General features: G+C 38.0%; 1 protein-coding gene across 1 annotated transcript in view; it reads left to right on the forward strand.

The window, feature by feature from the left end:
- Nucleotides 1-11,480, forward strand: part of DOK6 (docking protein 6) — a gene marked incomplete at its 3' end in the record, with an annotated part of 135,706 nt that overhangs the window by 64,442 nt on the left and 59,784 nt on the right. Inside the window, exon 3 of the mRNA XM_010287608.1 lies at nt 4,034-4,141. Coding sequence (XP_010285910.1) covers nt 4,034-4,141 — 108 coding nt within the window. The remainder of the gene's footprint in view (nt 1-4,033; nt 4,142-11,480) is intronic.

Raw genomic sequence — 11,480 nt, forward strand, 5'->3', positions numbered from 1 at the left:
TTTTCATCATGAATTGAGCTATTCCAGTGTTCTAGTAAAATATTAAAAAGGGATCTCTAAAGACTGATAGAAATAGAGCAGCACTAGAAGTCGAATTTCTTACTGGAAAGATTTCAGAAATCATTTGGGGGTGATAAATTTCTATTGTTCCAGGTCTGGAATCTTTTTCTCTCCCTAATGAGATGAGGCTACTCAGGATCCATCCTTAGGAACAGAGGCTACTCTCCCCTGCAAGCTTGTACTTTGTAATGAAAATCATTCCCATATGGTATTGCAAGGGCAGCTGTTCTCACCAGACCACAAGTGTGCTGAGTTACTGCCATCGTCTACTGATATATAGTTGCACAGCTAGTGGGATCTAGAGGAATATTTTTTTCTGCTTTGCCCATCTCATAAAACAGAGAGGAAAGGTGTTGTTTAAAGCAGTTCTGCTATGCCATGGACTTAACAGGTCATTTCAATAGAATTCTTCTCAGGTTTGTACTGAACAAGTTTTGGTCCTTCTAATTGATACCTTAATAAAAGGAAACCTAAACAAAGCATGTACTTAATGCTATCTTTCTGAATTTCTCCAGGAAAAAAGCAATGGCATGGGGTGAGACTTTGTGGTTTTTGTCCTCGATGATACAAAATTTTTAAATCGTATTTGCTGAGCAGTTAGTGCTCACCCAAGAATCCTGTAAAACTGATTAAATGATCAAACATTTGGCATTTCTTCAACTATACATATGTGAAAAACAGGCACCTAAATCTCACAGGAAATACTAAATATTAGGAAGACAACACTGTGAGTGGTTCTCATTCTCTCTGTTGTTAAAAGGGCTGGTGGTGATTTCTTTTACAATGACTACCCCAATTATCTGAGGACTTTGGAAGTCTTTCAGAAGTTTTGATTACAGCCAATGGCATCCTAAAGTAGGCCAGGGATAAAAGAGCATCTCACACTTTGTGAATAATTGAGTAGGCTTCTGTATAACAATGAAGTGCCTTATGAAAGGCAAATGTTTGTTTGCTGTGTGCTCACATCTGCACCTATTTATTCATATTTATAGGTAAATTCATATGCTAATGCTTTTTCAAACACTGAGATACAAACTGTTGATGTAATAAAGTAAAATGCTACTGAAATGCAGTGGAACTGTGTGTGTTTATACCAGTTTTAAAAGTAGGTTAAAAAAATATAAAATCCAAATGCAAGGTTGTACCTCGGTATATGTACATACCATGTCAGGAGTCCTCTTTGAGCCATTCCATCCTTCAGATTTCTCCTCTCCCTAAAGGTCTGGAAAAAACAGATGTCAATAAATTGAAGCAGTAACAGTCTAAAGGTAAAACTAACAGTTCCTTTCTCTTGCTATTCAATGTTCTTTAAAAGCAAGGGCTGTTCATTCCTGCAGTCCATGTGCTGAAGCCTTTGAATTCATCCCAATGCTGAAGTTTGGGAAATGGTCTAATAAGGAGCATCTTTAAAGATAACTAGCATCTAGCCCTCTTCAATGGATACTTTGAAGTGCCCACTAATAAGAGCATCAAAGCCTTCCTCCTGAATTTTGTCAGTTTAGCTGCAAACCCTCAAACTTGTTTCCACACTGTCCCAGATTGATATCCAGTGAAAAAAGGGTGAAGCTGCCATTCAGGAGACCTTGCTCATTTGTCACTGAAGGAATTGCTTTGGAGTACACATTAGGTGACCTTTTATCTAGAAAATGTTCTCATCCTCTCGGGGAGAAATCTGACTCCTTGACTTTGCTTGCATGTCTAGTTTTCCATTTATTAGAGATATTTCTGATGTACTGGATCTAACTGATACTTTGCATTATAATGAACTATGACTGTGCCATATATAATTAAAACAATAACAACAACAAAAACAACCAAGGAAAAAAGCTTCTCAGTCAATTAACACAACAATTCTGTTATCTTAACACCAGCTGTCCAAAATTCAGGTCATCTGTAAAATGTGGATTCCGTGGCTGTGCTAAAACCCACCACCACAGATGATGAAGACTGTAGGTTGATCTGTTTTTCTAAAGAAAAGTCTTTGATGGACCATAAACCATTTAAGGGCAGATAACGAAAATAAGAAAATTAATAAAAAATTTGAAACGAAGGCAATGGGTTTTACCTTGATAAAGAACTTCTTAGGAAAAGACTTTCCACAGAGGAAGAGAGATGAACTGAAAATACACATAGAGTAAAAAAAAAACCAAAAACAGATCCCAGAAAAGCCAGAGTATTATTAAAAGTGACACTTTTATTAAATGAATAAATACGTCCCCTTTGGACAGGTGGTGCTACTGCTTTTAGTAGCGTCAAAATAGTGTGAATATCCTCTATCTGTGTGGGGAGCTTTTCACACCATAACGTTGTGAAGGGTAAATATGGGTTAATCAAGAGATAACTGTGGAAGCAGTGCTGTAGCTTTGCTGAAGTAAGTTGCAACACTGCCAAGATGTTATTTGAAGAAAATACTATCTAATAAAGATAATTTATGACTTCCCACAGTGTAATGTCATTTTTTTCAGTAAATATGATACTGTCTTTGCCTTCCCCCATGTTAGGTGAATTAATTTCTGAGATAGGAAGCACAGTTGTACAGTTTCCACTTAGTAGAAAAAGCCTAAAATTTTATGCTTTGTCAGAAGTATACTTGCAGAAGATTTCATTAAATGCTATGTTTTCTTCCAAAAGTCCTCATAATTAAATATACTGATCCTGTGGTCCAGTGGTAGATTTTTAAAAGAAAACACGTATCTTGACTAATAATGTTCATCTGAGAGAATGGCAACAGCATAGTGTCAGTATTATATCAGAATGTGATTAATTAAAATTAATTATTTTCATGAAACTGTGATTGCTGCTTATACTCAGTTTAGACAGCATAAAACTGAGGGGAAAACTCCTTATTTTGTCTCTCCCTGCTTGTATTTTTTTGTTTGTTTGTTTTAATGGGAGATGTGTTTGCTCAAAAGTAAATAATACTGTATTTCTTGGGTTGTGTCATTAAATTTTGTAGAAAGTCTGAAGAAATAAGGCTTTTTACCACATATGGCCAGTGGAACCATTAACTAGTACTGGGGTTTTTTGGTTTTCAATGTATACTTGAAATAATAACAAAATTCCATATGGTATTGTTCATAGAGCTGTTTAAGTACTGAAGAGGAGGATGAAGTAAACTATTTTTATAGATTATAAAACTAGATTAATATCTAATCCCTTACTTGCATAATATAGTCTAGAGGATTATCCTTAATCAGCTTCTCTTTGAATTTCAAATGTATTCTTCTTTGATTACTGAATCCTGATTTTAAACTTCTGGTTATGGCTATACCATCAGAACGTTTGGTAAATAGTCTAATAAAGTACCCTCATTGGTTAAAAACACATTTTAAACAAAATCTGGTTTGTTTCTCATTAAAATGAGAGGATAACATTGTTTAGTTTTGTGCTTTATGGAGGATTTTGCATTTCACTACACATTCCTAAACTTTACTAACGTGCTAGAGGACTAGATGTTACTATCCAGTAATGGTCACACTGGTGCTTATTTCAACCTTGTGTTTTCTTTTCTGTGCATACAAGGTTATACTAACTGCTGATTACTGTGTTGTGTTAAAAGCTGCAATACATGTTTCTCAGTGGTATCAATACTCTCATAGAAATAGAGTATAAATGTGAAAGATAGAAATGCATGGAGTGATTTCTGAAAGTACTTTAATGACAGCCTTATAATTCTTTTCATATTCAAAGTTCATGGATTTTTTTGCATCTCAGGAACTGTCAAATTTGGCATGCATGAAAGAAATTGAAGCAAAAAAGTCTACGAAAGACTGACGATCAATATGTATAAATTGATGAATTGGGATTACTTGTGTAGAAATAATTGATGTTCTCAGAATTTTCCAGACTTTTAAAAGAAACTATTGTCATTTTAAAATTTCTTCCTAAGTCAGTCAATTATTTAACTGAATGAATTTGTGATACTGTCCACCTTTAAAGAAAAGCTAATATAACCCATTGATTTTGTTTGCAGATTTTCAGGCGTTGTTGGCTGGTTTTCAAGAAGGCTTCCAGTAAAGGACCCAGGAGGCTAGAAAAATTTCCAGATGAGAAGGCAGCATATTTCAGAAACTTTCACAAGGTAAGTCATGCCTTTCTCATGTACAGAAGCATTGCCTGTTTACCACTCTTCCCAAGGAAGAGTGTGTTCTTGATGTGTCTAGTTTGCAAACAGTACAGTGAAAATTGGGTCGAAAACCTAATCCTGACACTAAATGCACAGTAAAAGTCTGTAAATCAGTGATGCAGGTGAGATATCATGCTGTTTTTTTCCAGATAAGCACAAAACCCCCAATGTGTTTGAAGTGACATACTGATTTTTTTTTTTTCTTTCAACATTAATATTTTGGAAATGTGTAAAACTGTCTGCTTAATCAAATGTTTAACCATGTATTATTAGCTAAGTATTGAACAAATTCTGAAAATGCTTAATGCCTCAGTTGTAATGGTGACACTGGTTGAATAGGTAATGTTTTTCCCAGAACTCTTCAAGATTTACAAGCTCTGTCAACAGCAAGGATTTTTAAGTGTAAAAATTCAGGATTCACTGATTGAGATTCTGCCTACTTTCTCTGTCACTATCACTTCTGTGGTGGAAAACAGGGTATTTTAGCATGAGTTTTTCTTTGTGTCTTGTAATTTACTGTTATCAGTTCCCCAAGTCAGTCAGTAGACTTCAAGTGAGCTAATCCTAAAATAGGGCAGGGCTTTGTGCTTGTGCGCTTGTTTTCTCCCCAGTCAGCTTTATGTCCTATCAATGTTAGATATTACATTAAAACTGGAAAGTTGAGACACAAAGGTGACGTAACCAAGATCATATGGCAAGCAGTGAAAGAGTGGGAAACTCTTGAAGGCAGGTCTAATGCTTTTTATCATAAAACTACAAATTAACCTTTCAGTTCCAATATCCTCTTGGTATCTTTAAATGAAAAATGTATGTGTGGTAAATAGCAGGCAATTATCCTGTGAATATTTGCTAAAAAAAAGAGAAACCAGTAATTTCATATTGTCAAAAATCCAGTTTCTGATCTTATGTTGGTATCCAAGTTTAGGACTGACTATTGGCACCTTCACTGATGTACCACAATGGCAATGTTTGCTCTCATGTGTAGGAGGTCCACATCGAGGAAAAGTGATTCTTCTCTTCAACACAAATTTCAAAAAACTTTTACTTTCAAAATGTAACTTAATGATGCGTCTTTAAAAGGACTGCTTGAATGGTTTGGGCTGATTGATAGTTGTGGTGGGTTAACCCTGGCTGGATGCCAGATGCCCACCAAAGCTGCTCTATCACTCCTTCTCCTCAACTGGACAGGGGAGAGAAATTATGACAAAAGGCTCATGGGTTGAGATAAAGAGTGGGAGAGATCACTCAGCAATTACAGTCATAGCCAAAACTGACTCGATTTGGGGAAATGATTTAATTTATTACTAATCAAATCAGGGTAGGATAATAAGAAGTAAAATCAAATCTTAAAAACACCTTCCTTCGACCCCTCTCTTCTTCCTGGGCTTAATTTTACTCCTGATTTTCTCTACCTCCTCCCCCTGAGCAGCGCAGGGGGACGGGGAATGGGGGCTGTGGTCAGTTCATCACACGCTGTCCCTGCCGCTCCTTCCCCCTCAGGGGAGGGTCCTCACACTCTGCCCCTACTCCAGCCTGGGGTCCCTCCCACGGGAGACAGTCCTCCATGAACTTCTCCAACATAAGTCCTTCCCATAGGCTTCAGTTCTTCACAAACTGCTCCAGCCTGGGTCCCCCAAGGGTCACAAGTCCTGCCCGCAACCCTGCTCCAGCCTGGGCTCCTCTCCCCACGGGGCCACAGGCCCTGCCAGGAGCCGACCCCAGCGTGGGCTGCCCATGGGGTCACGGCCTCCTTCGGGCATCCCCCTGCTGCGGCGCCAGGGGCGGCTGGGGACCCTCTGCTCTGGCGCCTGGACACCCTCCTGCCCCCCCTTCTTCACTGACCTGGGGGTCTGCAGGGCTGTTCCTCTCATATATTCTCACTCATTTCTCTGGCTGCAGTTGTGCAAGTTTTTTCCCCGTTATTAACTCTGTTATCCCAGAGGTGCTACCACAGTTGCTGATGGGCTCGGCCTTGGCCAGCGGCAGGGGCCCCCCCGGGGCGGGGGGGGCGAATCCATCCCTGCAGCCCCCCTTCCTGCAACCAAAACCTTGCCATAGAAACCCAATGCATTTCCACCCCTCACCTCTGTGAATCACGTATTTAAGAATTATCATTAAAACCCACATTCATTACACAGTCTTCACAAACTTTACTCACATTAACAAAAAAGGAATTCCCCACACCAAAATCAAAATAACGTCATGAACAACACCAAACAAAAGTGGACAATTTACACAAAATCCACCCCTTGTCCCTGCACCACAATTGCAACAACTGAAATTGCCCACAATTATTCCACGTTCTAACATTGTTCGGTCCATGTTTTGCCCATTACCTCTCTCAATTGCTATCCTTATCTCAAATTCCTCATGCCCCATTGGGAGCCAGAAAGGACTGTGGTGGGTTGGCCTTGGCTGGACATGAGGTGCTCACCAAAGTTGCTCTATCACTCCCCTCCTCGGCAGGACAGGGGGTGGAGAAAATATGATGGAAAAAAATAGTGAGTCAAGTTAAAGGCAGTTTAATAAAGCAAAATCAAAGCCTGCACACAGAAGCAAAGGAAAACAAAAGATTTATTCTCCACTTCCCATCAGCAGGTGATGTCCAGCCACTTCCTGGGAAGTAGTGCTCCAGTACACATAGCAGTTGCTCTGGAAGACAAATGTCATAATAAGAAATGCCTCCCTGCCCGTCCTTTCTCTCAGCTTTTATTGTTGAGCAGATGTCATATGGTAGGGAATATCCCTTTGGCCAGTTTGGGTCAGCTGTCCTGGCTGTGTCCCCTCCCAAGATCTTGCCCACCTCCAACCTACTGGTGCAGGGGGGAATATTGCAGAGACAGCCTTGATGCTGTGCAAGTACTGCTCAGCAGCAGCCAAAACACTGGTACGTTAGTAACACCTTTGTTGCTACCAGTACAAAGCACAGCACTATGACAGCGGCTACAGGGAAAATTAACTCCATCTCAGGCAGACCCTATGCAATAGCTGTAGTGGTGGCTGATATCCTGAGGAGATCCCTTATCTGTGAAATTTGTATGTGTTAACAACAGGACAGAAGGGTGAAAGTGTGGGGCTTTGGGGGGAGAATTTGTGGGGTCTTTTTTTTTAATTGTTTCTTGATCATGTTATTGTTTATAGCATACTTTACATGTAAAAGGACTCAGAAATACGTGAAAACATGTGATATGTAAGAACAGTTTGTGAAGCTAAAAAAATAACATAGATACAGATGCAGCCGCATGTTGTAGTATTGATGGAAGTGTGGCCCTTTGCATGTAACATAAGCAAATGGAATGGGGGCTGCTGTTCTTTTTCATCCCTTTTTTTCCTCTCATTCCACTCCTTGGGGGCAGAGAGGGGAAAGAAAAAGAAATTGGTACTCTTCCCTATTTAAAAGGATACTGGATTTCTGACTGTAGAGAAAAAAGAATTGTGTCCATTCACTTGGATTATACCCATTTTTCAAATACAGTCATGAAATAATTTCTGAAGTTATATGATCAGAAAATAGAAGCCCTGAATCTTATTCTCAGGATTGATTTTTTTAAAGAATATTTTATTATTTCATAATGATTATTCTCCTCAGTTGCCACCATTCTGATAAATGAAATAGTGGTGAAGTAAATGCACATGAGTTGTGAATAGTTATCGAGCGTGACTATTGAGGGAACAGTGCAGGTCCTTATGGGAGTAACTATAGTATTTGATTGCTTGTATTGGGTCAATATATCCTGATTCTCTTTCTTTCTTTTCTAGAGCTGCTTATTCCTTTGTTGTGTTTTGAAGTAGTTCAAAACGCATGTTTATTGCTATCCAGTGCAAACTGTTAGCTCTGTTTTGAAATTCTCTGTTTCCTTATTCACTCACAAAATGTAAGGAGGGTATCTGGTGTGCAATTTCAAGGGTAACTCTGAACTCTAAGAATCAATAAAAAAAATGATTAAATATTGAAGAAATGAGACCTGTTTTTTTTTAAGGAACATTAAGGTATGAGTTGCAAGTCTGACTCCTTGTGAAAGGACAACATTCTTGAAAGGGTGAAGGGCTCTGATCACACACTAATATTCATATAAGAATATGTACATCAACCCTGAGATCCTTATTCCTGTGCAATCTCTTTATAACTAGTAGAAGAAAGGGGGTGGTGCAGAGGGGGACTCGGAACATACTGGGATTCTTTAGGAACTCATTTCCTTCAGACCTTCAGATTACCTTGGGAAAAGGTCTAGGAGCAGCACACAGTCTAACTAGATTGTACTGTGCGGGTTTTCTAGCTTTCTTATGCAGAGCTGTTCCTACACTATCAGAAAAAGCCAAAAGCAGGCACCACAGCTTTATCAACTTAAAAGAGGGCATAAGTAACAAGCTTGCTCATTTTTGTAAAAGAAGATAAAATGCATGTAAAAAGTTAAATTCTTTCAGTCTTTGGAGCTATACTTATCAGACAGTACCAGTGCCTGTCACCCATGAGGAGAGGCTTGCAGGAGCATTACAGGAAGTCAACATGGCTAAGTAGCAACATGAAGGTTACTAGAAATGAGTGATCAAACTTCAAAACCTGAAGTGTATTCAAATAAACTAGAGAGCATTACACAGTTGGCCAATTAATTGTTAAAGCAGAATTAGAAAGAGCAAAGTAGAGCTTGAAGAGCAACTAACCAGAAGAGTTAAGACTGGTTATAATTACAAATACTGACCCATCAGGAGCAAAAGGCTTGACAAAGACCTTGTGCATCCAAACGACAGATTATAAAGGAAATGTGCAAGAGAGTAGAAATGAGCAAATTTGTGTTGGGGTTTACTGTAAAGGAAACTAGTGTGCTCTGGTGTGGGTATGCAAGAGAGGGTTCTGCGGAGATGTCTCTGTATCATAAAATCGATCATAGATACTTCAACCACAGCTACAGAGAATGGTCACTAGCAAAGTATGGAGGACATACTCATGCAAAAGCCCAAAGCTGAATTACTAATGGTAGTCCATAAGCTCCAAAATGGGAACCAAAAGATGTGGATTCTTCCATTCCTTATAAAATCTCCAGTTACATTAATGCATGCTTCTCTTCCACTAGTAAGGTAAATAACCTTCACACAAAGTGAAGGTGGTGTAAGTTGAGTCTGTCCCTGACAAGATACAGCTGTCTTGGAGCAAGAGAAGCTTGAATCTGTCAATGCTGATGTGCTTACCCTTCAAATAAATAATTATGTTACGTCGGCATAGAGTTTAGAACTTACTGATTTCATTCCCCCAATATGAGACATTTTTCTGTTAAGGTTGTGCCAACAACAGCTATCTCTAAGGCTTTAAGTTAGCAAGATTAAAGTATGATAAGATTTTTAGATTTTTTGTCATTCAGTTGTTTTTTCTGTTATGTTTGATCATGATCTGCTTTATATAAATCTGCAAATGCAAAATAAAATGAATTGCACAACATTTTAGAAATTACTTCTGATAGTCAAAAATATACACAGAACAGATGGTCTTAAGCACATGTTATAGAATATCTGTCCACAAAAATGAATAATAATCAAGAAAAAGAATAACAGTAGCTTTCTAACTGTAATCTACTAAATTAAATTTCTGTCCAGGGCCACACAAGGGGAGCTACATTACACTTTTTCTTTCACTGCTTGATTGTCCTGAAGAAACTTGTGGAATGCCAAATACTAGTTTCAGAAAATGGTGATTTATGTAATGCAACCCCAGTGATTTATGACAAGTTCTTGTATCAGCTACAGTGGTTTCTTGAACAGTTCTTGGCAGTAAGATCTCCTGTGCACGTGCATGCACAAGCACACACCCAGAGTTTCTGCAGTGTGTTCATAGTTCTGTTTTGTAAGAGGAAGGAGGGGACAGGTTCTTCTTGTGCTTAAAAACTCAGCATGCAGGAATTATAAGATATTTATTCTTCTACAGCACAGTTGCTAGTCTCTAGTTGAGATGCCTTAAACCGTGAGGTGGTTATTAACTTCAAAATGCTTCAGGATAAGTGAATTCCTGATAACTTCAAAAAACACTAAATTTTGCCATAGTCATCTATGTGCCAGCCCATACTATTCTCAAGTGTAATTACAACTCTAAATGAAAAATAAAAATATTTACATATGGCAGCATTATCATAACCCCTGTAAGAACTTCTCTCTGATTGTTTCCACTTGCTCAGTTACTTTTGGGTTGTTGGGTATTTTTTAACTCAGTGTTCTCTGGCCACTGCCAGCTTGCCTAAATAAGAATTCTTATTGCTGAAGAAATGTGAACTAGCTGTTCTAGTTCTAAACTACTGTTTATTCTAGTTTAGTCCAAAAGTCCTGTTTTATTGTGGAGCATTTCAGTCTCTTGTGTTGCTCATGTTCACTACAAATCAGAAATTATGGAAGTCTCCTTATGTACTTCTATAATCTGAGGTGCTACTATTATTGCTCATGATATTGCATTGCTCCTCAAATGCAAAGGCATTCTCAAAAGGGAGTTGGATAAACATCTAAAACCAGCTAAAATGTGATTGTTAGACTTGAGTTCTTGCGCTTTTTGTGATATCTTGTGTTATATTATAACACTCGATTTGCATCCAAATTTGAATATTATTTGAATTCCCCTTCCTCGCTGTCTTTTTTTTTATATATAATGTTTATGTTTTCTATTTTTCAGAATCTCAAATTAAAACCTGTCTGGTTTTGCTATGCTGACTGTTCTGCTTCCACTGTTTGTTAGTTGATCTAAAATTCCTCAATAAGTCTTTATTTTTTGTTCTGGTTAAATTCACTCAAAAAATCATATTAGATGAAAGCTAAATACGAATACCCTATGAAGATCTGGTCACACTCACAGTTATTGGCTTATTACTTTGAGAACAATCCCAAATTGAGACCATTTTGTCCTTTCCCTCTTCTCTTCTTATTCCTGTTCTTTAAAGGTGTGGTCATATTTTATTGCCCATAAATTCTTTCAGAAAATTTCAAAATAGTGATCTCAATGTAGTATTTTCTTAGGAGTCCAGTGAATGTGTGTGTGCATGTGTGATGATGTTAATTTTGAACAATATTTTGCAAATTTTTATCTGCAAAGGATCGAGAAATTAACAGTTATTTTTTGTAAGCCTTTGGTCTTTCAGATTGGAAGAGGTGCCCAAATGTATTTGGTGTGTTTTTTTACACCCTTATTCTGATGAGTCTTACAAAGCAGAGATAACTAAATTTTCCCCATTTTGACATGTGATTCTCTTCAAATATTTGTTTACAGCACTTTCAAGTAATATCTTGTCTTCTAGCAAAATCATCTGGTTGGTAGGGAACG

The sequence above is a fragment of the Phaethon lepturus genome, unplaced genomic scaffold (genome assembly GCF_000687285.1).
Source record: "Phaethon lepturus isolate BGI_N335 unplaced genomic scaffold, ASM68728v1 scaffold3525, whole genome shotgun sequence".
Lineage (NCBI taxonomy): Eukaryota > Metazoa > Chordata > Aves > Phaethontiformes > Phaethontidae > Phaethon > Phaethon lepturus.